At 41.9% G+C, this 26777-nt stretch overlaps 1 protein-coding gene across 3 annotated transcripts in view; it reads left to right on the plus strand.

Annotated features, from left to right (window-relative positions):
• Positions 1-18607, plus strand: part of PPARGC1A (PPARG coactivator 1 alpha) — a 402579-nt gene extending 383972 nt beyond the window's left edge. For all 3 annotated transcript variants that reach the window (XM_066631898.1, XM_066631896.1, XM_066631897.1), the window contains exons 8-13: positions 1469-2381; positions 3111-3215; positions 3372-3492; positions 10605-10726; positions 11094-11245; positions 13216-18607. In XM_066631898.1, coding sequence (XP_066487995.1) covers positions 1469-2381; positions 3111-3215; positions 3372-3492; positions 10605-10726; positions 11094-11245; positions 13216-13319 — 1517 coding nt within the window. In that variant the 3' untranslated portion in view covers positions 13320-18607. The remainder of the gene's footprint in view (positions 1-1468; positions 2382-3110; positions 3216-3371; positions 3493-10604; positions 10727-11093; positions 11246-13215) is intronic.
• The last annotated feature ends 8170 nt before the right edge of the window (positions 18608-26777 follow it).

Raw genomic sequence — 26777 nt, forward strand, 5'->3', positions numbered from 1 at the left:
AAATTTATTTGATTATAAATAAAACGGGATAAAGCACTAAGGTAGTGTAAGACCTTCAGTAGGAAATAAATAATATCAGAAGTACTGGTGGCACTGTAATAAGGTTTGCTGGGGTGTTAATGCAGTTAGCCCTAAACTCTCCCCACTATTAATGGGATACATCTTAGATTTCTTAGCCTGGACACCTTTAAAAGGGGATTGGACAAGTTTCTGGAGGAAAAATCCATTATGGGGTACAAGCCATGATGTGTATGAGCAACCTCCTGATTTTAGAAATGGGTTATGTCAGAATGCCAGATGCAAGGGAGGGCACCAGGATGAGGTCTCTTGTTATCTGGTGTGCTCCCTGGGGCATTTGGTGGGCCGCTGTGAGATACAGGAAGCTGGACTAGATGGGCCTATGGCCTGATCCAGTGGGGCTGTTCTTATGTTCTTAACTACAATTCCCAGGAAGCCTTGCAGGTCTTCTTGTTATCTGGTGTGCTCCCTGGGGCATTTGGTGGGCCGCTGTGAGATACAGGAAGCTGGACTAGGTGGGCCTATGGCCTGATCCAGTGGGGCTGTTCTTATGTTCTTAACTACAATTCCCAGGAGGCCTTGCAGGTCTCTTGTTATCTGGTGTGCTCCCTGGAGCATTTGGTGGGCCGCTGTGAGATACAGGAAGCTGGACTAGATGGGCCTATGGCCTGATCCAGTGGGGCTGTTCTTATGTTCTTATTTCCTGTCGAAGCATTATTTTTGGCAACTTTGGAGCCACTGTAGTGTGTGTGTCTCCCACGTTGCTGTGGAAAATTGAGACCATGTGGGAAGAGTCTGGTCCTTGCCATGGCATTGTTGTCCCAGTTCCCAAGAAAACAATTCTGGCATGGGGACATTCATTCCTCCCTTGGGTTCTTGGGCTTGGAACCTTATCAAGTGATACAGAAAAGGAGCCATTCTGCAGTGTTCCATGCGCTAAAGGTAGTGTCAGAAGGGACCGTTTGGAATGCATGTTTGCTCAGAAATACACCTCGCTGTGATTAATGAGGCCTCCTTCCAGGAAAGTGTGCCTGCAATTGCTGCTTCAGTAAATAAAATCAACATCGGATTGATGTCTCAGAGGGTTAAACAGAAGCAATTTTTTGGTTGTTGCATTGGGTTCTTTTTAATGTTAAAATGAGAATTATTTCATTTAATATAGTGACATCAGGTTGGATAGCAGTTTACGGATTAACAAGGTGATGATACAAGAAAGGAGTTGCATTAGCAAGGGAAGAATATGAGTTCAGTTCGATTTAGTTTGAGTGCAGGATGACAATTAGCAGACTGTGCAAAGGCTATGTGGGAAAGATAGGTTTTGAGCAGGTGACTGAGAGTAGAGACAGAAGGCAGCATCACAGGTTTGTTCTCAGACCTTGGACCTTAAAAGATTGAGGGTTGAACCCACATACTAAGACTTTGTTGTGTTTTTCCTTTACTTTGATTGTAGGCCTCACGCCACCTACAACCCCTCCTCACAAAGCCAACCAGGACAACCCTTTCAGGACTTCACCAAAGCCAAAGTCGTCATGCAAGGCTGTTGGGCCGCCTTCCAAAAAACTCCGCTGCATTGACTCTTCCAGCTCACAAGGACATAACTCTGTTCGGAAGGGCCCAGGGCAGTCGGAGCTATTCGCACAGCTTAGCAAGGCGACTGTACTATCTGTTGGTCATGAGGAGAGGAAGACGAAGTGGCCTGGTTTGCGGCTGTTTGGTGACCATGACTACTGTCAGTCCGCTAAGTCAAAAATGGACACACGCATCAACCTAGCCCAGGAACTTCTAGATTCCAGACAAGTAGAATTCAAAGGCTGCTTGCCTGGGCAGAGGTGTCATATTTGTTATTTCGAACAACGCAATCAGTCCGACAAGAGAGAGCCTTCACAGGCGAGCAAGCAGGATTCACTGTGCAACAACCGGAAACCGCTCCAAGACCAAGAAATCCGGGATGAACTCAATAAGCACTTTGGTCACCCTAGCCAGGCTGTTTTCGAGAAAGATACCGCCAAGATCAGTGAATTAAGGGACAGCAATTATAGCGATGAACAATTCTCCAAACTACCTATGTTTATAAATTCAGGACTAGCTATGGATGGTCTTTTTGACGACAGTGAAGACGAAAGTGACAAACTTTGCTGTTCATGGGATGGGACGCAAGCCTACTCATTGTTTGACCTGTCACCTTCTTGCTCTTCCCTTAACTCTCCATGCAGAGATTCAGTATCTCCACCCAAATCCTTGCACTCTCAAAGATTCCAAAGGATACGCTCTCGATCAAGGTCCTTTCCTCAGCACAGGTGTTGTTCCCGTTCTCCATATTCCCAATCGAGATCAAGGTCACCATGCAGTAGATCTTCTTCAAGGTATTGTATGGCAAAAGAACAATGCATGGTGTTCAGAACAATAAATATCAGTGTAATGGAATGTGAAGCTGGATTGGAGAAAATACAGTACTTGAGAATTGCCATTAGCAACCTCCCTGATCTTTCACTAGCTACAGTTAATAGAAAATTAGGTTGACAGTAGCTAGCTTGGTAATCTGTTCTCAGCTCAGTTGAGTATTTACAGAGAGAAAATAGATCATTCAGGCAGACAAAAGAAAATACTACTTCACACAATACATGATTAACTTAAGGAACACATTACCATAAACATGTACTGATGGCCATCTAGCTTAGTTTTTTAAAATGGGTTAGGCAAAATTTGTGGAAAAGCAGTGTTTCAAGGTACTAGCCATGACCAGCAAAATTGAGCCTCTGTGCTTTTAGGCAATATGCACTGATTGTTTGACCTTAGGGAAAAACATGACATGGCTAATGCATCATGCCCTGCTTTCAGCCTGCCTAGAGGCAACTGATTGGCCATTGTTAAGAGTTAGAATGCTGGGCTAGATAGACTCTTGGTGTAACCTGGCAAGAGAAGTCATGTGTTCTTATCAGATGGTCAAGAGTTTATACCATTTAGCACTACAAAACTCTGCAAACAGCTAAGAAATTATGAATTTGGGTCACAGGAAGCTTTTAGGATTGCAATGTGAATGACTCATACTAGGTGACCAAATCTAATGTTCTTTTTAAAATTTTTCTTAACAGGTCTTCTTACTATTACGAGTCCAGTCACTGTAGACCCCGGGCATATAGAAGTCCTCCCTTTTACTCAAAATCACGATCCAGTTCACCATACAGCCGTAGACCCAGGTAGCATAACATGCCCATATTTGTGTGTATCTTGCATTTTTTGCATATGATTTTTTGTGTATGTGCGGCAAAAGAACAAAACCCCAGATTTTTATTATTTACAGTACCCCTGGGAAATTCAAGCACTTGATTTAATGATTAAGTTATGTTTCCTAGATATGACAGCTATGAGGAATATCAGCATGAAAGGCTGAAGAGAGAAGAATACCGCAAAGAATATGAAAAACGGGAATCGGAAAGGGCCAAGCAAAGAGAGAGACAGAGGCAGAAAGCAATTGTAAGCCCTATGCAGATAACTTTCCTTTTGAAAGAGATTTGTTTTTCTTTTGTAGATTATTATGTTAAAAAAACATCTGAAACCTCCTTTTCTACAGCATTTTCCCCTTTCGAATGGAACAAACAAATGCGCACGCTAATCTCTTCACATGCGTTTCTCAATAATTCTGATCTCTTATGCTCCAGTGCGCTTTCATTTCAATGCTCACTTTGCCTTTAAAATGTAATATTTTAAAGCAACTGTAAATCATCGCTTTCTACATTCAATACTCACTGGAAGGCGTATTAGAAAAGGGCTTTATCATGGATAGTAAGTAGTAAAGTAGCTCAAATTTAGATAGGCATATGGATGCACAGAAATATATAAATCTACCATAAAAGTGTATCCTGTATGATATGGACAAAAATGTGGTTTTTCTTAAGTTACTGGCATGTATGCCTCTCTGGGCATTCCAGCACTACAAAATTATATCTTTTTTTATGCAACTTCAGCTGTCATGGCAGCCTCCAAAGAATCCTTGGAATTGAAGGTCTGTCGAGGTGCTGGGAATTCTCTGTTGGAGACTGGAGTTTCCTATAGCCCTCATAGAATTACAGTTCCCTGAGAGGAGGAGAGGAATGTTTTTATGTCTGTAATGTAGATATGTCCTCAGCAGGGAAAATGGATGGACACAGTCAGATATCAAGTACTAGCATAAAGTTTAGCACTGGTGTACAGGAGCACCATTTTAAGCTATAGTTTCTAAAGGATTCATGGCTTTTGCTGCTGCAGCAAGTGAATAATGCAGTTGTTCCCAAACAGTGAGCCTTGGCTCCCCAAGAAGCCATGGAAACCAGCCAGGGAAGCCACAGAGTCCTTGTGAAAACCCCCCCCCCTACGATGTATAGGATTGTAATCCTACTGGGGAGCTGCAGCCAATGACCCAGTAGGACAAGGAAGCTAGGAGTCAAAAATGTTTGGGAATCTTTGGACTAATGGATAAGTTAGTCAGAGCAGCGCCATTTTGAAGACTCTTCTCCATGCCCTTCTGTGGCTAATTACCCATTGGCTCCCTCACTTGGGTTGCTGTTATTCCAATACCAGCTTCTTCGATCCCTTCAGGTCAAGCTGCTCCAGGGAGTTAAATGCCTGCAACTCCCTGGAGCAGCTTGACCTGAAGGGATCGAAGAAGCTGGTATCGGAATAACAGCAACCCAAGTGAGGGAGCCAATGGGTAATTAGCCACACTTCCCCCCCCCCCCCAATGTGGTTAGAAAGCAAGGCATGGGGCCATTTCTTTCTCTTTTGGAGTTATATGGGAGTGAAATTATTTGGCCATGTCATTTCCTTAGAGAAACAAAAATCAGTGGGGTGTGTTAAAGAAGCAGTGAGAGGTATGCAAGAACAGGACCAAGATTATCATCTACTGGAGAGGGCATTTAAAACAAAACAAAACACTGCAGTATCATGTGTTTGATCCTACATACACTTAATGCCATGCAACGTAAATCACTTCGTGAACTTTTGTGTTGGAGAGCAGTATATAAATATTCTTAAAATGACTAACATTTATGTAGCACTGGAACATTCTGGTGTAATACACATGTCAGATACACTGGCATTTTTTTTTAACTGCAGGAACCTTAAGCCTAGTTGTATAAGTCACGTAAATCCAAAGCAGACTTTTAAAATTGTTTTTAATTCTTCAGGACCCGGGTATCTCTGTTCCAACCAGTGGCATAGCTAGAAGTGGTGCAAAACACTAGGTTTTGCAGGGAGCCTCACTGCAGAGTGAAAGCAGTTCCCTGCAAAACTTCATGCTTTGCATCCCTTCTAGCTATGCCACTGGTTCTGACTCCTTTATCACTAGTTCTGGTGTAGCCTGTCCTCTGTGCATGTACATCTTTCCCACACGCATACACACACACACACACACACACACACAGAGAAATGTGTAAAAGAATGTTGGCATGCTCATCCATATTCTTTCCAAGCATTGTGTGCTTTGTATTCTTATGTTGTTCTGGTTGTATTCTCAGGGACTGAGATATGGGATGTTGACTTGGTGCTCCGTGTTTTCCAAGCATTTCATCCCATAAGTACTATAGTACAATAGCACTGCAAATCTACACATGAGACTACACCACCTAGACATGGTTATTCTGTTGCAGTGGAAAGGAGATGACAACGAGTAGAACTGTTGTTTATTATTTCTCACAATTGAAACTATTGTTTCTATTGAAAAACAATAGAACTATTGAGAAACTCCCAGGGGACCAGGGTATGTCAGTATAGATGCAAGTAAATGCCATGCTGACTCCTCCCAAGTAATTTTGGTTAGAGGACATGGGGTGTTAAAATCATGTAGCATCCAAATATATCCAATCATGCCTGGGTGAGGGACTGCCTAGGAACCCAGTATATACCACTTCAGTATCCTCCAAGAAATTCACTGTCTAAAGTTGTCATGATAATGACCCCGGCTTAGGTGGCCTGAAAGGAGATTATAGAAATCCATGAAAGATAAAGCTATCTAAGGCCATAATCACTAAATGGAACCTCCAGAGGGAGTATGGCTCAGTACAGTTTGAGAATCAACAACTGGGGTGTGTGGTCATGCTTTCTTGTGGACTAACCAGTTGTTGGCTGAACTCTTGAAACAGGATGTTGGACTAGAATTTGATTTGAACCAGCTGAACTTTTTTGAGGAAAATAGTCTATTATGAGCTAAATAAATAGTTATGTCAAAATACTTATGTGTATTAGCTATTTTCAAATGGCTAAATCTAAAGCTCCCTCATTATTGAGAGGTAGCTTGTGATAGTTCTGCATTGCTTCTATTCGCTGTTTATTGAGCCGCCATGTGGAAAAGTTGGGATATCAATTTTTCAAGTAAAAGAAAAGAATTCACCCTGATGCATTTATGTGCCCATTTAAGAGGCTGCAGATAAAGCGCGAGTGCTCCTGTTGGAACGATCAAAACATAACCTGAGTCTGTGTCGGAGTTGAAATGCACCGTTATGCCCCTCCGATACTTGGGCGCAATGCCGTGCCGTTGAAGGGAACAGTTAGTAGAATCTCTTGTTGTACTTGCATATTGGAGGACATATGGTACATTTCAGATTTAAATTTGAATTTCTGTGATTTGGTCGTTGTTACTTATTCCCTTAATTGTACTTTAGCCTGCTTATTTTTAATGGTTCAGTTTTAGCAGAGTTGTCCCTCCCTCCCCAAAAAGAGAAGGGGAAATAAAAGCCAAAAATAATCACACTCATGACGAATCTCATGGAAGCATATGCAGTATTCATTCCCATCACATAGCTCTATTAGGTTTTCAGTGTTGTTGCTGAAACATTATGGGTTTTTTTTTCCTCCAATCTAGATATATTATCTGAGATGAAGTGTATTAGAAAGTCTGCTGTTATGTTATGCTCCATCTGGTCAGTCATTTAGGTTCAATAGCTAGTGTCAACCAAATTGTTTCTTATCAAGTGGTTCAGCACAGTTAAGTTTTTGTTTTGGTAAGACATTCTCGGGGAAAAATATTACTGTACGTGTGCAAGTCTTTACTGTTTCCAAATTTATGAGCTGAATCCTCCCCTATTGCAAGGAAGTGCCGTTAGGAACGAAGCCACCCGAAAATAAAGTCAAGGGGTATGAAAAGGCAACGGGGGCTATGACTGCGTGCTTCTGACATGCTATACCATATTCAGCTAGTTTTTTTACAAGGATTAAAGAATGTCCAATGGGAGAGAATCACGGTTGCCCTCTTCTCACTAAGGCCAACATAGAATCTCTCAAATGTTTTGGTAACTAATCGTTATGGACAGTAGTGTAGCTAGAGGGGGTGGTGCAGTAAGTACTGCAGGAACTGCAGTGTGCCATGTAAAGCAGCCCCTCCCACTTGCCTTCACAGCCATTCCGAGCAGCGATATCAACGTGCAGGCGCTTGCCGCGTTGCCTGAAATGGCTCCAAAAGTGTGTGGGAGGGGCTGCTTACATGGCGCATTGTGGCACCTGCAGTATAGCCCCGCCACCCTGTGTGTATGCTACTGGACACAGGAAAAATAAAGTTTTTCATTGAACTGTCTGTCATTTTGGATCTCTCACGCTAGAACTGTACTCACCCTTTGACCCTTGAGCTCAATTGACCTCCATACTGCCTTGTCTGCCCTCAGCCACAATGTTCTTGTTTTTGGTGGGGAATAGATTCCCAGCTGAGAATTATGCAGGCCAACACACATTTTGCTTCCTTAAACGTTACACCAATTCCTGGGTATATTTGGGGTGCTGATTCCAGACTGAGAGCAAAGTCCGAAGTCCAGCTGAAATGTCTGCGTGACTTCCTCTTTGCCGACGATGCAGCTATCACTACCCACTCTGCCAAAGATCTCCAGCAGCTCATGGATCGTTTTAGCAAGGCCTGCCAAGATTTTGGACTGACAATCAGCCTGAAGAAAACACAGGTCATGGTTCAGGATGTGGACTTACCTCCCTGAATTACAATCTCTGCACATGAACTGGAGGTTGTCCATGACTTTGTGTACCTTGGCTCAACGATCTCTGACACTCTTTCTCTCGATACCGAGCTAAACAAACGCATCGGTAAAGCAGCTACCACGTTTTCCAGACTCACAAAGAGAGTCTGGTCCAACAAGAAGCTGATGGAACATACCAAGATCCAGGTCTACAGAGCTTGCGTCCTGAGTACACTTCTGTACTGCAGCGAGTCATGGACTCTTCACTCACAACTGGAGAGGAAACTGAATGCTTTCCACATGCGCTGCCTCCGACGTATTCTCGGCATCACCTGGCAGGACAAAGTTTCAAACAACACAGTCCTGGAACGTGCTGGAATCCCTAGCATGTATGCACTATGGTATCAGAGCGCGATACCATAGTCTTTCTAGACTGAAGGTTGCCAACTAACGATTCCAAAAATGGCATCCGTTTTGCCCTATCACGTCTAGTTTTGGAGATATAGTATAGCCTCATTAGTGAATGGTTCAAGCAGCTTCCTCATAAATAATAATAAAACTTTATTTTTATCCCGCCCTTCTCCCATAAAGGGACCCAGGGACTCATGAGGAAGCTGCTTGAACCATTCACTACTGAGGCTTTACTGTATCTCCAAAGCTAGACGTGATAGGGCAAAACGGATGCCATTTTTGGAATTGGAACCCCAAATTCATATCAAACCACCATAAAGTTTGGGAAAAACTTTTCTGATCCTCCATTTTGTAGGCCTGTGTTATTGGTGTCATTCCCCCACTGCAGTGGACTTGCACTAATTTAACATTAAAAGATAGGTTCAGATTTGAACCTAACCAGGTCTACTCAGAAGTAAGTCCTATTTTATTCAATGGGGCTTACTCTCAGTAAAGTGTGTTTAGGATTGCAGCCAAAGTGACCCAAGACCAGCAGCTGGGCAATTCCTGAAAGCTTTAGCAATGCTTGGTTAAATTTCAGGCTATAGTTAATATGCTTTTATCTGTTTTTAAATTATGTTTTTTTAATCTGTTTTAACCTGTTGTAAGCCGCCTTGAGTCCCTTCAGGGAGAAAGGTGGGGTAAAAATAGTTGTTGTTGTTGTTGCTGTTGTTATAGTGGAAAACGCAGATTTTATTACTATGGCAGGGTCCACAGTTCATTGAATGGAGCATTTAGTTTGGATGCACAGGGTCCCAGGTTCAAGTCCAAAGCATCTCTGGTAGGAAAGGTTAGAAGACACATCTGCCGCAGGCTTTGGAGAGTTTCGACAATAATAGATAAACCAAATCAAATGTCAGTCCACACTGGCTTAACCAATAATTCATCTGACTTTTAGGGAGAAGTGTGCTAGAATTCATCCATTCATGCATGATTTAACACAGGGGTGTCAAACGTAAGACGTTGGGGCCGGATGTGGCCCGTGAAAGCTTTTTATCTGGTCCTCAGGCTCTCAGCTGCTGCTGAAAGGGCAGCCGACATGAAAATGCTGCTCTCCTTATCTTGAAATCTGATCAAGATTTATGTTATTTCCTCTTCTGTCATTTGAAGCTAATGAGTTCCTAAGTGAGAAAAGGTGCTTATTTTGGTTATGACCTGTTTAACGACATCACTTCCTGCCTAATTACATCATTTCTGGCCCTCAGCAGGCATCATGAATGCTATTCAGCCCACTGTATGAAATGAGTTTGACACCCCTGGTTTAACACATTGTAGGAAACACGAATCACAGGCAGAATCTCTTTGGAAATTAAGAGAGCTTGAGGCCCAAACCTTTCCAACTTTCCACTGCCGATGCAGCCACAATGCAGCCCCTAAGTAAGGAGACAAACATTCCTTTATCTTGAGAAGCTCTCCATGACTGCCCCACCACCACAGGATGCAGTGCACACCCCTTTGCCATGGCTGCATCAGTGCTGGAAAGTTTATTGGGCCTTTACACTCCTAGAATGCTGACAATGTTTTGGAAAGGTGGTTACCATTTCTTGACTGTGTAGATGTCACATACAATGCAATCCTATGCATGTCTACTCAGAAGCAAGTCCCAATGTGTTTCAGTGGGGCTTCTTCTCAGGAAAGTGTGTATAAGATTGCAGCCCAAGCCATTGTATACATGAACTGAAAGTCTCAATATTTATTTTATGAATTGCTCATACACAATTGTTGGTTGCTGCAGAACTTTGCAAGGGTCCCTGAGAAAGTAACCTTCTACTGTGGTACAGCTTGTTATCTAATTTCCATATGTAGTGCTTTTCTTTTTTCATATACTTCAGTTTTATATAAGAACATGAATGAAGTCTTTGACAAAATAAGTAAACCCTTTCATTCTTTTTAATGTTTTTCCCTCCCAAGGTTGTCTTTTGTTTGTGTGTGTGTGTGTGTGTGTGTGTGTGTGTGTGTGTGTGTGTATAAATTCTTTAATTTCTGTATCCTTTTTCTTAACGAAAGATATTTGTATTCATATACCCAATAAATGAGGAATGTACTCACTCTCAGAAAATGGTATGAAGGGCAGAGCTATCCTCTGTTGGTCTGCAATTGTGTTTGCTGGATTTATAAATCACCACAATGGTCTCCGTCTACTTGCAAATAATCCCCATATTTTGCTTATTCATGTGGAAATGTTGTGCTTTTCTCTATCAACAGGAAGAACGCCGCGTAATCTACGTTGGCAAAATTGGGCCTGACACAACCCAAACAGAACTGCAGGACCGGTTTGAAGTTTTTGGTGAAATTGAGGAGTGCACAGTAAATCTACAGGATGATGGGTAAAATTAGCCTTTACTTCTTGGTTAGAAAACTCCAAATGTTAAAAAGATGTCAGCAGGATCATGGAAATGAAAATTATTCCTGAAAGTGCTGTGACAGATGTCAAGCTGAGTTTTTTAAACGCCTTTTTTTTTTCCTTCTTTCACCCTTTTTTATTAATCTTGCTATACTTGAGATTTCCTCTTCCAGAACTAAGTATTTAGCTGGCTGACAGGACAATCGAGCTGATGAATGAATGCAGTGGTTTTGGCATTTACAGTATATGAGCCCCAGTTGAGTTCTTGCTTGAAAAAAACAGTTGCATTGATGTGCATTAACACTTTTTAACTTTTATTCACAACTTTTGTGTTTTCTCCACAATTACAGAGATAGTTACGGTTTCATCACCTTCCGCTACACTTGTGATGCTTTTGCTGCTCTAGAAAATGGATATACTCTGCGCAGATCCAATGAGCCTGACTTCGAGCTGTATTTTTGTGGACACAAGCAATTTTGCAAGTCAAACTATGCAGACCTAGGTGGGTCATTTACTGCTTGCAAAGTGTAGTACCCAAACTGAGACTGTGCTCCAAGTGTATTTATGATACTTCTAATGTTCACATCAGGAAAAAAATGATATTTAAAAATCTTAATCTGGAAAAGTAACTGTTTCTTAAACTGGAGTCCATTATTTCTGGTATAAAGTCACTTCTCATCACAATTTTGAAGAGATTGGAATGTGAATGTAAAGAAAGTGGATGTAGATGATTGGTTCCCAAATTTATCTTGGTCACAGAACCTTTTTTCCACAGCACCCTGTCACAGTGGTGGTGCGCCACACTCCTCAGAGATAGTGTGAGAATAGTGCAAGATCTTGAGAGCCCGGCCAACCAAGGAGGCAGTGCCCAGGATTGCTGGGAGGAAAGGGCCGCTGGGGACATCCCCTAGGGTGTGATGGTGCACAGTTTGGGAACCACTGGCCTAGATCTACCTGTGGTGAAGTGGCTGTGGGATTGTGTTACCTCTAGCACAATTTTCAGGTCCAACTTTGTTTTGCCAGTGCAAACTGCTGAAAGTGAATGGAACTGTTCAGCAGTGCATGCAGCTTAGGTTGCAAATTGTACCAGTCATGTCTTGATCAGTGCAGCAATAGTATTTAGGAACAATGGTCTCATGCACTCTGCCCATATTTTCACCCTCTATTAATGGGAATGAGGCACTGGCATACCTGGGGAGGGTCAGGAGGAAAGAGGCCCCAGGGCATCACCATGGGCAATGCTGTGACCCCCTTCCCCTGCCATCTTCTTCCCTCACCCCAGGCCTTTACAGGCCTTTCTAAGAAATCAAAAATGGGAAGTGACATTTTTAGGCCTTCCAGGAACCTCAGAAGGCCTTCTGGGGGCTGGGGAGGCCACACACGGCCTTATCGGCCCTCAGAATGCATCCACACATGCCCGGTGGGGTGGCATGGGGGGCAGCACTTTGTGGTCCTGACCTCTGGCGGCACAGGGGCCAGGATTGCAATTGGTATGAGGCCTAACGTTACCACAGACATGTTTGTACTTTAAGCCATTTCTGCCCAATGCTGCATATCATTGGGATCAAATGTGTACACTTGTGGGCTGGGCAGAAACGGGTTAAGGCAGATTCAACATTCATAAAAATGGCTTCTGTAATGCATTTATCCTAAGGCTCTTACCATTCAATAATGGACCCAATTAAATGTAAATTTCAGTGTGTGTTGCACTACTCAGATTAAGAGTGATGTCACCTGTGGCCCTTCTTAATAGTCTAACTTGTCTGTGTGTGTTTTCCTTTTTTTGTAGATTAATGACTACAATCATTAACATTTCTGTATAATGCCATAATTTTATTTGTATGAAATTGTGTACACCGTGCCCTCTGCTTTGTGTGAAATGGGAAGTGAATGCAAATCTATATTTTTCCCTAACCAATTGATGTCTTCTCACAGTCTGAATGATAAAGGCGATATGTATTGTTCGCAGTGAATATGCTATAATTCACTCCACTGGCTAAATAGATAGTGCAACGCTGAGGAAAGGCAGCTGACTGTTGGAGAGATAGAGGCCCAGTGATGAAAATATAAAAGGTGGCAAATCATTTGTTCAAACACGGGCTGATAAAAACCAGTAAAGATGGATTGAAGTTTTGACTTGATTTGACTTATCTTCCGCTGTGATGAAGTCCGGGGTGTTTCCAGTATCTCCAAACATCTTCTACAGTATAAAATACACTGCCTGCAAGGGACCATCTGGAATGTTATTCATTGCTAAGAGTTTGAAGAAGGCTCTTAACGTATCTAATTGTACCTCAGTGCATCTGTATATCTGGGAAGAAACACTGTCAATCTGAACCTGGGTATAGGTATTCACACATAATAGATTAAATGCAGGTACAGCTTTTGTACAGTGTACTCAGATGGTTGTGAGTTGGAGGGCCCATAGAGATAGTCACACATCTTCTTGCCAACCTTTTTTTTTCCTTCCAGATTCAAACTCAGACGATTTTGATCCTGCTTCTACCAAGAGCAAGTATGACTCCATGGATTTTGACAGTTTACTGAAAGAGGCACAGCGAAGCTTGCGGAGGTAACGTGCATTGTGGCCGAGGGTCACGGAAGGACGGCGAATACCTCATGAACGTCACATCCTTCAAAAACAGACAATGAAGAAGTCATGCCTACAAATTTCTCCTACTCTACGCTCTCTGTACAAAAACATGGTTTACATGCACACAGCTGCTTGAGGAATGAAGAAGCTAAATGGGTCTTGTGTGAGCACATATGCAGCCCTGGGTCTCAGCTTTGCTCGCCCAGGATGACGAGGGTGAGGGTTTTGATCTTCGTCAAGCGCACCAAGTGAAAACCACTTGAAATGGCAGCAGTTCCATAGAGATACACTTAAAAAAAAAAACCCCCAAAACTTCAAAATATGTATATATGACATTTTCAAAAGGAAGCAAATTCAACCTTCAGCTGCTGATGTCTGAGAGACACTACATTTTGGTTCATCTTCATTTTTTAACTAAGCTTCTTTTCACAACATATTATTTTAATATGATGACAATCTCCCCCCCAAAAAAACACTAGAAGTTCCTGCAAAACCCACCATCTAGTGTGCTTTTTCTTGTGAAGGTGAAAAAAAAATTATGGGAGGTTTAAAGACTTCCATAGCATTTTAAAGTTCTGCCTTTTTAATTGTGACATCCATGTCAGTGTCCAAAATGTTTATCCTACACAGAGAAATGTTCAGACCCCCTCGTTAACAGTCAATGTGTTCGGTAGTTTTCCTCAGATGAGCTGACATGGTGTTACACTACAAACAACTTGAGGGGAACTATTTGGGTGGGTGGGCTGGGCTGTACAGTTAGATTTACTACATCCAAGTATGTAGTTAAGTATTTACAGATGTTAAATGGAGTATTTTTATTTTGTGTACATACCGTACAATGAGACGATGCTCTTTTTTTGGTTACAGCTATGCACTGTAAATGCAGCTTTCTTTAAAAAAAACTGCTGAAATTTTTCTTAATCAAGAATATTCAAATGTAATTATATGAGGCAAAACAATATTGTACACTAACATATTTAGAAAGCTGAACTTATGCTTATATATATTTGATTGTAAAAAAAAGTGTGGGTGTGTGGGTGTGTTGAGTGCAAATTATTGACGCTTTACGCACATTATCCCTCCTTTCTTTAATTAGCCTATCTAATAACAATGACCATCATTCAGCCAAAGTTAAGACCTTTCATGTCTCATTTGTTCAGTAGCAAGAGTGATGTAGTTGCTTCTGTCCCATTTCAGTCCTGGGAATGTCTATACCTCTCACACCAAGAAGAAGGTGGGTTGGGGGGATTATTTACCCAGGCGATCAGTGTTTTCCCATCAGACAGTACGACAGTGGGGTAGGTTCTAGATATACATACACTTTTGCTGTTTTATATTAAAAGCCTATGTTCCCTTGACTTTAGTCTGATCTCAGAACTGAAGTTTCTAGTCATACGTGTTGAAAAGCTTCTGTTTCTGTGGAAGTTTCTGTCAAGCACAAGGTCTATGTGTCTGTAACAATTAATGTTTTGCTTTAAATCGGAGTCACCAATTGCTAAAGAGAGATTACCCTTTAGATTCTAGGAACCGTTATGCCTTGGCAGAGGTGGTGAAATTACTGGATAAAAATTGTAAGGACACTTCCTGGGAAAACCACATAATTTTAAAAGTTGCCATTTACAGGATTAATTAGGGTTGCTAGAAAAGGTGATTCTGCAACCTTTCAGATAACTGGTATAGTTTATAAATACAGAATCCACCAGAAGAAATTGATGCCACAGGAAGTGAGGTGGAAGCAGTTGAAGTTGCTCAAATAAGGTTTAAAGGCCAGGCTCAAATTTGACGGTAGACACAACCTTGGTTGCAGATATGCTGCTGCAGAGTGACAGGAGCAGAGTAGGAACATAAGAAGAGCCTCACTGGATCAGGCCTAAGGCCCATCTAGTCCAGCTTCCTGTATCTCACAGTGACCCACCATATGCTTCAGGGAGCACACAAGACAACAAGATCCCTGTATCCTGTTGCAGTTCCCTTGCATCAGGCATTCAGATATAGCCTTCTGATAGACCCAGGCGGTTGTGTTTATCCATCATAGCCTGTAACCTGTGATGGACAAAATTAATGTGCCCAATCCCCTTTTCAAGGCATTGGTCAGGTACCATGACCATAGCCTGTGGCAAGGAGTTCCACAGGTTAGTTACATGCTGAGTAAAGAAATATTTTCTTTTGTCTGTTCTAACTCTCCCGACACTCAATTTGAGTGGATGTCCCCTGGTTCTGGTGTTGTGTGAGAGGAAAAGAACATCCCTCTATCTACTCTATCCATCCCATGGTGCAATGAGAAGTAGAGGATAGGAAGAGGATTAAACACTTGCACTCATACCCTGTGTCTGCTTCCAAGCATCTTGTTTGACCATAACTCCTATTGAGTTCAACAGACGAGTTAAGCACATAAGTTCAGTTATCATGAACATGCTAAAACTGACAAAGTTTTTAACTTTGGCTGAATCATGCCCTTTCTCAAGAACTATTCTAGCCACCTAGGCATTAACCAACACTGCAATATTTCTCCACATTTTTCTTTTCTGCCTCTCTTTCTGTAGCTGTTTTATATATACACAATTTATTGGGGGGGGGGGGGGTTTGAGATTTTTCTCATTTAAAAGTTTTTCTAGAAGATAATTTTATGTCATGCCTCTTAAATAGGAAATCATTAAGATGTGTTTTTATTTTATGTTATTCAATGGTAGCTTTGAAAATAGACATCACAAACCTTTTAAAAATTATTTTTTGTTTTAATCGCTGTGATTTTTGATTTGATAATGAGAAGTTGCTAAGGTACAGAGCACAGATATGGTTTTTTACAATAATTCTGAGTGTCTGAACACTGTTCTTGAAGCCAGTAATCATTTCATTGGCAGAGTTCAATGATGATCTATGATTTTAAAATGTACGCATCCTCTATAAACACGGATTCTTCATTCCTTTGTTTAAAGATGCATATTTATCAGTTGTGATTAATCTATTTATTATAAATTATGAGATGACTAAAATAATTAAAAGGCCAGTGGAAATATATATATAGGATGCACACCAGTTGTCAGGACGGTAAAAGTACTTTCATTTGGAAAATCTAGCTTTTCTTTTCCCCCTCCTTTTTCTTATTATTTAACTATGCACTGATATGGCCTTAGGAGTGCCCATGACATTGTGGAAGCCTGCAGATCGTAACATAAATTGTGGAATCTATAGTTACAAATTTATGGGCTGGCACAAATGCAAGCCGCGCAAATGGACTTAACTTGCGCAGCCCTCATGTGACGTCTCGTCCATGTAAATTCATGCCTGTCAATTATCCTGTCGAATTTTAATTCAAGAACCCATCGCAAAGATGTTAATCCTTTGTCAAGTTTCCCCTTTAGGGCATTCACTGCTTGTTTACAAAATCATGAGAACTCCCCTAGAGCACTTATGGATTTAAGAATGTATTCTGAACCTTTTATCCTGCCAAAGCCAAATTGCTTTTCAGTGCCACAGTGTGTGCGTGACCAGTCCATGGAAGGTACAGTGGCTATGCATACAAAATCGTAGTAGGACTCAATGCTGTCCCCCTTGCTTGTGGGACCATTAGGGTGAACAGAAGGACCATGCTAACCTCCCATATTCCCATACAGTCATCCCTCTTGTAAGTTACTTATTATTTAGAACATGAAGGGTAAAGACTGCATGGGGTGAAGATGGAAGTCCATATACTAGATATAAGAGACATGAGAGACCTCTCATGCACCCTAATAGCCCCTTTTGTTACCTGTGCATGGATGTAGGCAGGTAAATTGCGAAAGCAGGCCAACTGAGCCTTACCCACAGCGCATGGACGCTACATTCATACTGGACTGAATAATAACCAGTGCATGGTATGCTGAATATGGGGGCGGGGGGATGATGGACAAAAATTTGCCCACTTGAGCAATGCAAATAGTAGATAGAATACTCTACAGTATGAATTATAGTTTCCTTTGAGTTTGTACAACATGTTTTGTGCTGATGTCTGAGAAGGTGAAGGAACCAAGATTCTGCCCCACTTGCGTCTGGCTTTAAATAGAATGGGGCTACTTCATACCCAGCACATGCATTTTAAACGCAAATATTCATACCCTAGTACAGCGGTTCCCACACTTACCATGGTCGCAACATCCTTCTTCCGTGGCAGCTTCTTCTTCCCAGCTCTCCCATGCACCGCCACCTTGGATCATGTGGGCGTTTGCGCAATCCAAGATGGCAGCACCCAGAAGAGCTGGAATAAAGAGGCTGCCGGGACGTTCCCCAGCACCCCTGTGATTTCGCGGTGGCACGCACGCAGTTTGGAACCACTGCCCCAGTATAAAAACACCCTGTGATAAGCAGCCCTGGTGAAAGTGATTCCTGGCTTTTCATCCGCTACGTTCATCACAGTGTGTAGGAGCCACTACCTCTAAACATGACCTGATACCTGCAGTATATGTGTGAACTGGAACCATGTGTTTGGGGTAGGTGGGTTTCATTGCTGGAGTTTTTTTCTATATGATCACTCAGCGGTAGAGGGATCATAAAGGAAGCGCAGCAATATCCAGATCAAAAGTCCATCAAGCTCACCATTCATTCAGCTGACTTGCCAGAGGGGGAAATAGGCAACCATTCCCCTCCTCCATTTCGTTCACAGTATCAACTACTGAACTACTCTAGCTCTGCACATGGAAATATCGTTTGATAGAGCAATGGTCAAGGTAGGCAAGACCCACCTAAGGAGCTCTGTCCACGTGGGTCCAGAAGCTCCCACACTGTAGAAAGGGGAGACAAAGTAGGCATTAACTTAAAACAGGAATAGTATAAGTGGAGTGCACTTATTATTGCTGTTTGGCATTCATTACTTTTTCTGAAGATACAACATACCTACCTATTCCTTTTCTCCTAAAAAAATGTAGGGAAACTGATTTTGTCCCATGATTAATGCAGCTGAATCTGACAGCTGCTCGCATTTTATCACCAGCATATTCTGTTCCAATAGATTCCACTGTGTGTCCTGTTCTACGCTCGCTTTTTTGTCTAAGTAGGTAGATAGCAATAAAAAGAGAACTTTTTCACAAGTTCCATGTTGCAAACTGTAGCACCCTTTTAATCTGCGTAAATTCTCACCATTCATTGCTTTGTAGGTTTAAGATACAGGTATTTTAACTTTTGATTGTGTGAATGCCAAACTAAAAGTTTACAGCTTTTTTTCTTTCTGGATTTTGAGTGTCTTCTGTTGTAAAGGAAAAAAAAATTAAAGCAATAAATTATTTTTTAAGAAATCAATATTTAGTATATCATGTGTTCAAGGACCAGATGCGTTGTCGATTTTTACCTTTCAATTTTTTGTGATTAAATTTTAAATACATTCTGTTTTGCCCTGGATTGCTGACATGAAGAAAAATGTGTGTATTTTTTTTCTTCCCTTTCTTTAAAATAACCTGTATCATCATTCAAGTTTTATGTTTCCTTTTTCTTCCTCACTAGCCTGACAAATATTTTTTGTCCTGTAGATAGCTTTTTCTCTGCAAATGCCAAAGCACATATTAAATTAATGCAAACATACAATTGGTAAGTAAATAATCATCCCAATTCATATAAGGAGATCTCTGCATTGAAGCTGGTTTCCATCCATGTGGTGTTTGGTGGGTCAGTGTAAACTGCAGGTGTATATTGAATGCACATTCTAATGCAGCTGTCCTCTGTCCTCATTGTGTTACTCTGGTAAGTTCATCCACATTTCTGGCTAGCAGCGAGGGCTGAAATGGGACATAAATCTTTGGGCAAGCTTCATGGGTAGTCTATCAAAACAAATTGTCAAGTGCTTCTATACTTCAAAAAAGACATTTTAAATCAGCACATGTCCCATGTTGCCAAATTGTAGCATAGGTCTGTATGTCTTCTAGATGAAGATGTTTTGCTTATGCTCCCATGCTGTGGTAAGTACCATATCTGGTAAGAAAGCCAGTACTTAGAAACAATGGTCTTTCCAAGCAATATAACAAAGCAATTCCCCCATAGCACAAAAATGATCAGAATTCAAACAGAGGGAGCCCAAAATTGGGGACGAAAAATAGCAATTGGTACAAAATGGTTTTGAACCACTCTTGGAGAGCCAGCATAGATCATAATGTTGAGGGGATGCTTTGTGTGTGCTGTTTGATGTGTAATATAGGGTCAATGGGAGGGGGGGAGGAAACCTTTTCATCCCTTTCTATGTGAGCATACAGTAGGCAATGATTTTGGACTGGCTGCAATGACAAGTTCAATCACTGTAGTATAAGATCTGATCTATAAATGACCTAGAATAGCCATGTAATGTGATGATTCTAAATCTGTACCTATGTGACAGACAATTTCAATAATGTGAACCAGTGATCTGATGTGACTACTGTAAAATCTGTACAGTAGGAGGAAAGTGGTAGAAGTGATGCTGAACAAGAGAATGAGCTATTAGGCTAGACATACCTGAACATCCTGGTACTGTTATGGAGTGGTTGTTTTTCACTCACAAAACCCTAAGTATCCCCCTCCCTTTAAAAACAATGTGCAGTACATATCAGACTCACTGAGCAAAATAAAAGGAATTGAATGTTTCAACTCACTTGGGATTTCCCCCCTTTTTTACACTGAGCAAGCAGTGCTGTTCTTCCTAGCTGCTCATGTGCAGGATTCTGGAGAGTCTTGCGCATGCTGTAATGGAAAAAGTGCAGGATTTTTTTTGGCACAAGATTCAGCAGAATCACTTGCCTTTTGAAAAGTTTCTCCGTCTTTTGTTCGAAGGTTTGTGAGTCATGCTTCAAGGAAATCTCAAAAGCCATTTGCACAGAAATGGGCTTCAGTGCTCTGCATAACATCTTCCCATGACTCACAGAGTAAATTATGCAAATAATTGAAGTATGCTTGTCCAACTGATACAGGTCATAGAGTCCAGTTTTTCTTGCTAGAAAATTTGTATTTCATGGACACACAATGTCAAGACCTTTTTTTGTTACCTTTAATATGCTTCACATGATATTAAATATCACAGTGGAGCACATAGTGGTGTCCACTGTGTCACCCACGCGGGTACTGACCACACCTAGACCTGCTTAGCTTCAGCAAAGTGGCTTCAATAGATACCCTCTGAACATGCCCTGAGATCCTGTATTTTTGGGCACAGAGTGTACATAATTTTGTCTCTGTGGGCTTAATGGTTCTTTTCCTTGTTTTTAAATCACCATTTATATCTGAAGAACCACCTCTTCCCCCGCCCCTTGAAACAAAAGGGCAAACATATAACTAAAATGATGTGTCCTGGAAAGGCTAATTAGTGAAGGTGAGCCAGAAGAAAATTTGTTCAGCTATATAATGGTACAGCTATATATTCACAGTCCAGGAAAATGCCTGATGGGATTTTTAAAACAATTTTCTTTGCAAGAATGTTTTTTGGAGCTGTAACCCATGATTAACGAGTTGCAATGGGATGGGAACTTTTTCACTTGCTAGATCAAGTAATGGAAAATCATTGCTATCCAGTTAAGACCCTCAATCCATTCCTTGCTGGATGCTATTGGACTTTTCATGAGTACCTCAGCATAGAAAAGCCATGGAAAGCGAAGCAATATGGATCCAACAAAATGTAACAGAAAAGTTGCTATGAACAAAAAAAAAGTGGGGAATAGGCTTGACTTAGGGTGAGTGTGCTTTGACGAAAGGCTAATGGTCAGGAGGACTTGGTAACCACATGATACCAAAATCATGCCATGCAATATTATTATACAACTGCAATAATATTACATCATCTAGCTAGCAGTTAGTTAGAGCATTCAGAGTAATTAATTAAGCAGCCCAGTTTATGCTGTGCTTTTAAAATATTTTAAAGAAATTTTGAAATATGTTCTATACCTCTATTATTATTATTTTTTTCTTACTGTAACACAGATATCCTGTGTGGGGCTCCCCACACCTCCTGCTACTTGCCCTAACAAACAGTAATTCAATTCAATTACCTTCCCCTTTGATGCACAAATATGTGAATTAACTGGTATGACCATGTCTAGTTTTCTGTACTTTTTTGACATGATTAACAGGCACATGGATCTTAAACAAGAGGCTTCTTTAACGCCAAACTGTAGTGGATCAAGTGAATCATTTGAGAAAACAGCCAGCCCAACATCTCCCCTTTGTTGGCCTGTGCAATCCTTTTAAAGTTGTGACTAGAAGATGTGTCACATGTAGGGGAGGCAGATGCAGACAATAAACTTCTCAAGAAGCTCAGACAGACAGAACAAAAAAAATAAAAATTGAAATTTCCTCATCACTGCAAAATTAGAACATTGCAAAGGTTGCCCTATACCAAACTGAGAATGATTACTTATTTTTAGTAGGATATTTGCATGGAAACTAAAGAGTGTACTCTTTACAAGAGATAAGTGGCTGTCAGGATCTCAACAAATTCATTTTTATAACCAAATTAGATGAGATTAGTTTTGCATTCACTCCATATTACCACAACTCACACTCCACTGATTAGCATTCTCTTATGAGCAACAAGTTATTGTTGGGACCACATGAAACACAAGCAATCTTTGGAAAGATTTATTACAGAGGAAGAAACAAAAAAAAAAAAAACCCCATAAACACTCAACCCTGACAGATGCTTTCCTTTGGAATTCTACAACAGTTAATTTATCTCTTCTGCTATGATATGATCTAGGCTGAGACATCACAGAGCTGGCACTACATTGACATCCCCAAATCCTGATTCCTCTTGACCATTTCATTAACTTAATCACTATTCATCCACCTGACCAAAAGGGTTCTAATCTTTATAAAATACTTAATTGACAACATTTCTTCAGACTGCAAGAAAAACATTCATAGGAACTTCCTATCTTAGCCTTCATTACAAAGATAGCATTTGACCACGTCGAGTAGGTATGCCAGAATGCTACTTGAAGTTGAACCTCAGTCTAAACCTTTTAAGAGTTATCAAAACTAGGCTGCCGTGCAATGGTATAAATCAGTGTTTCTCAAACTTTTGGGGAGCTTTACTCCCAAAGTAAGTTTTTGCAGGGAAGGGGCGAGGGCGGCAATGCGATTCCCAGGATCATGTCATTAAGGGGGGGGGCAAGTAGGTGCTTTCACTTACTGTGTGTTAGGGCAAGCAGCAGGAGGTGTGGGGAGCCCCTTCAGCCCTCCACAGGGCTCCCAGAGACTTGGAATCTTCAGAAATAGAAGCACAACCCACCTCCTGGCTACATTCACAAACTGGAAGTGGCTTGCGCTTGCTGTTTCTGAGGATTCCAAGTCTCTGGGAGCCCTGCGGAGGGCTGTGTGGGGTGCCCCACACCTCCTGCTACTTGCCCTAACACACAGTAATTCAATTCAATTACCTTCCCCTTTAGAAACAGGTCCACACAGATACACCAGAATGATTTTCTAATCACTTTCTATGATTTGTGTGAACAAACTACAATGCCTATGACTCTAGGATCTTACTTGTACGACTCTGCAAATTCAGATTGCACAAGTTGCTCAGGAACCTGGTCTTAAGTTGTGGACATGCCACAACTTAAGTGTATTGTCAGTCACCATTACCATGTCAATCAGCATCACCACCTCCACCACCATTTATCTAGTATGTGCAAAGTACTTCATGTACATTATCTTGTTATAGTCCTTACAACAACCCTGTAAAGGACGTCAGTAATGATGTTTCCCATCTTGTATATGAGGTGGGGGAGAGACTGAGAGAGATGATGGTTGCCTAAATAATTCATAGCAGAGGTGATACTTGAACTAAGAACTGTCTGATTTGTAACTCAGAGCCCAATCCAAACCCAGCTCTCCATCAGCACAGCGGCTGCTTGACCGGCAGAGGGTGTTGTGAATATGCTGTAAAGCATGTTTGCCGCACTAGAAAGCAAGCAGTGTTGGTGGGGAGGCCCATGCTGCCCCACTGATGCTGCATCCAACAGATCGGCTGCCAGAAGAGGTAAGAAATGAACTGGGTGACAAGAAGGGCAGTGGGAGGGTCAAGTGAAGGCAGGGAGGAGGTGTTTCAGGGCTGGGGAGGGTGGATGGCAGGGGTGGATCTACCATATTTTAAGCCCCATCCCAAGAGGTGGATCAAGCCCAGGAGAGGACAGGATCAGTGGAGCAGACATCTACCATATTCTAAGCCCCATCCCAAGCCTTACACAGAGCTGCTTGGACTTGCGCCTGCTATTTAGCAAGCTCTGATCCGAATAGCCCAATGGGACAGGCTGGGGTGTTACTCGGCATAAAGGGAAAAGTGTCCCCCTTACCCTGAGAAGACCTCCAGCCTGCTCCTAAGCTGTGCTGGATACAGCGGAGGCCATGCGGCCCCACTGCACCAGAACCATTTAAGATTAGGAAAATAAAATGATGCCAACCAGAATGCACCTGCACAAAGGGCCTCTGGATGGACAAAATAAGCATTAATATATGCTAGGTAAGTTGTTAATATATGCTAAATGGGTGCGAAAGGGATTCCACAAACAACCCAGTTTGTTGCACAGCCCTTTCATTTCTGTGGCTGTTTCTTTAAAAAGGGTTCATTTGCCATTCTTTCAGAAACAGTTCACACCCCTACTCAGGGGCAGATCCAAGGGAAGGCCAATGGGTGTGTGCCTCACCAAACTGTCACACCAGCAGGAAAAGCACCCACCAGGGTGGGGAGCAGCCCAAGTACAGCCAGGAGCCCAGGTCCACCTGGGAGGTTGATCTGGGTTCCAAGTTTGGGCAGGAGCCCAGGTCTACCCACCCAGCAAACTTTGGCCACAGAGGCCAGCAGATCTGGGCTCCAAGTCTGGATGGGAACCTAGGTCTACCCAAATAGGAAACCTCAGCCATGGAGGGCAAAGTTCAACTGGGAGCCCAGGTCTACCTGCCTGGTTGACCTGGGCTCTGAAGTTAAGGTAGTGCGCATAGCCCCCCCACCCGGATACAAACACTGGATCTGTCCATGCCCCTACTGAATAGCAGTCGCCCCACAAGCTATATTCCTTCAAGAACAAACCAACCTCACACACCACAGCTGTGTCCTGCATACCTCTTCAAATTATAAAGATACCACTACTGGTTGAGCATCCCTAATCCAAAAATCCAACATGCTCCAAACTCCAAAACTTTCTGAGCACCAACATGACACCAGAAGTGGAAAATTCCACACCTGACCTCTTGTGACGAGTCACAGTCAAAACGCAGGTACACAATACTTTATTCAGCAACCCCAAGGGAAAAAGACCCTTCTAGCCTCCTTTAGTTTTGATATATCTTTTCCTTGCAATGCCCAGATTCCCCCTATGCAAGTGTACCCACAAAGCTTAATAAAATGTCGTGTTTGCTGGCCAGACTCTTCCCCACGATGCCCCACATGGGGCAAAGACCTATGTGCATTACTATGTTTTTAACTTGCTTATCAGCAGCATATAAATTCCGAGTCAGGAACGATGGTGCTGCCAAACAACCACATGGGTAGCTGAGATAGTGACATCTTTGCTTTCTGATGCTTCAGTGTACACAAACTTTGTTTTGTGCACAAAACTATTGCATAGAATTGCCTTCAGGCTATGCATATAAAGTATTCAGGTGGGGCCTCTGTACCTGCAGCTTATCGATCTGTGGATCTGGCTCAATGTGGGTTGCCTGGACTCACACTGAGCCAGACTTTGGCCAACCTGAACTCTCCAAAGGTGACTGGAGATGTGCTGTGGTCACCTCTGGAGGGCTTTTAGAAGCCTGCAGAAGCCATGGGCATTCGCCCATGGCCTCTGCAGGCTTCAGAATGGCCATTATGGTCTCCAAAAACACTACTTATGATTTTCCCCAAGGCACAGCTCTGGTTGCCTTTGGAGGATTTAAAGGGCTAAAATGGTTGGCAACCTTCAGTCTCGAAAGACTATGGTAGAAGCCTACAGCACCCGGTATTCCCAGGCAGTCTCCCATCCAAGTACTAACCAGGCCTGACCCTGCTTAGCTTCCAAGATCAGACAAGATCAGGGATGTGCAGGGTAACAGTTGCTGAAACCATGGGTTTGCTTAGCCACAGTTTTCAGTATCTATGGGGGGGGGGTCCAAGAAAGGATCCCCCATGGATACCGAGGCGCCACCTGCATTTGAAACATAAATGAATTTCATGTTTGGGCTTGGGCCCCATACCCAAGATATCTCATTATGTATATACAAATATTCCCAAATCCCAAAATATCCAAAACACTTCTGGTCCCAAGCATTTCAGATAAGGGCTACTCAACCTGTATAAGGGTTATTTTCCTTTCAGAAATATGTTTGTTCACACTTGGTAATAGATTTACTCCAGCTCTGGGGCAAAACAGCAGGCCATGCAAAAACATTCTTAGATGAATTAAAGATTATGATGATGTGCTAGATCCAGATGTGTCTCTAGCACTTCCAGCGTCAGTTTGCTGGGATCCTTGAGGCAAAATCTTGCACTGGGTCTCCCATGGCACCCCCACCTATCCATCAGCAGTAGGGGTTGTCCTGGTAGTTGAGAAACCGCTTTGTGAACTTTTTGTTGAAAAGCGGTATATAAATACTGTTGTTGTTGTTGTTGTTGTTGTTGTTCAGGGGAAGCCAGTCAGGGGGATACTCTGATGGACTGGTCTTCAACCAGTGCCCAACCTGACAAACACCTGATACAAGGCATCCCCAGGAAACAGACCCTAATGTATGTGTAACTCACTATGTGACTTAAAAAAAAAAATTCTCAACTTATCTTACACTGTGGTTTTTAAATATATCTATGGTCATGTGGGAGAGATGGTTTAAACACTAGATTTAGCATTAAAGTGCACAAGGATTCTAATTTCTGTTGGTGCTAATTAATATTTCTAGATTGCACTTTACTGATTCAAGCGGATATTGTCAGCTTGCAGTCAACATTGATATTCTAGGTTCACAGGCATCCTACTACACAGTTACAAATCAATTCTCTCTATTTTATCAAACAGCAGAAAGTAATAAAGAAGGTCACAAACAGTACACTAGTTCCTTGGAGGTTTGTAACTTCATGATTTAATTTAAACCTCACAAGATTAAATCAAAAGTTGAATTAATCCCTCAGGGGAACAATTCTATATAGATTCAATTGATAGACACCAAGCAGACCATCCTCGCTGGAATATAGCATGTAGTTCATATGTTGGGACAAAGAAAATTCTCCCTCGGGGAAAACATCCTGTACAGTCACATCCCTTCTTGTGACTCTATTTTCTATCATTTTCCATCAGAAAAGTTTAAACACACCAATTTTTTGATGTTGTAATACATATTTCTCTAAGCACGTGAAGGACATATCTCCTTGTCTTAAACCATTTGTTGTATGGTCCTAGCAGAAGTTGTATCTTGAAAACATCTGTTTAAACATCTAAAGTGATTCTTGCATCATGACTAGGGCATCGTGGTGTTTACACCTTGATTTATATTA

This window comes from Tiliqua scincoides, chromosome 6 (assembly GCF_035046505.1).
Source record: "Tiliqua scincoides isolate rTilSci1 chromosome 6, rTilSci1.hap2, whole genome shotgun sequence".
NCBI lineage: Eukaryota > Metazoa > Chordata > Lepidosauria > Squamata > Scincidae > Tiliqua > Tiliqua scincoides.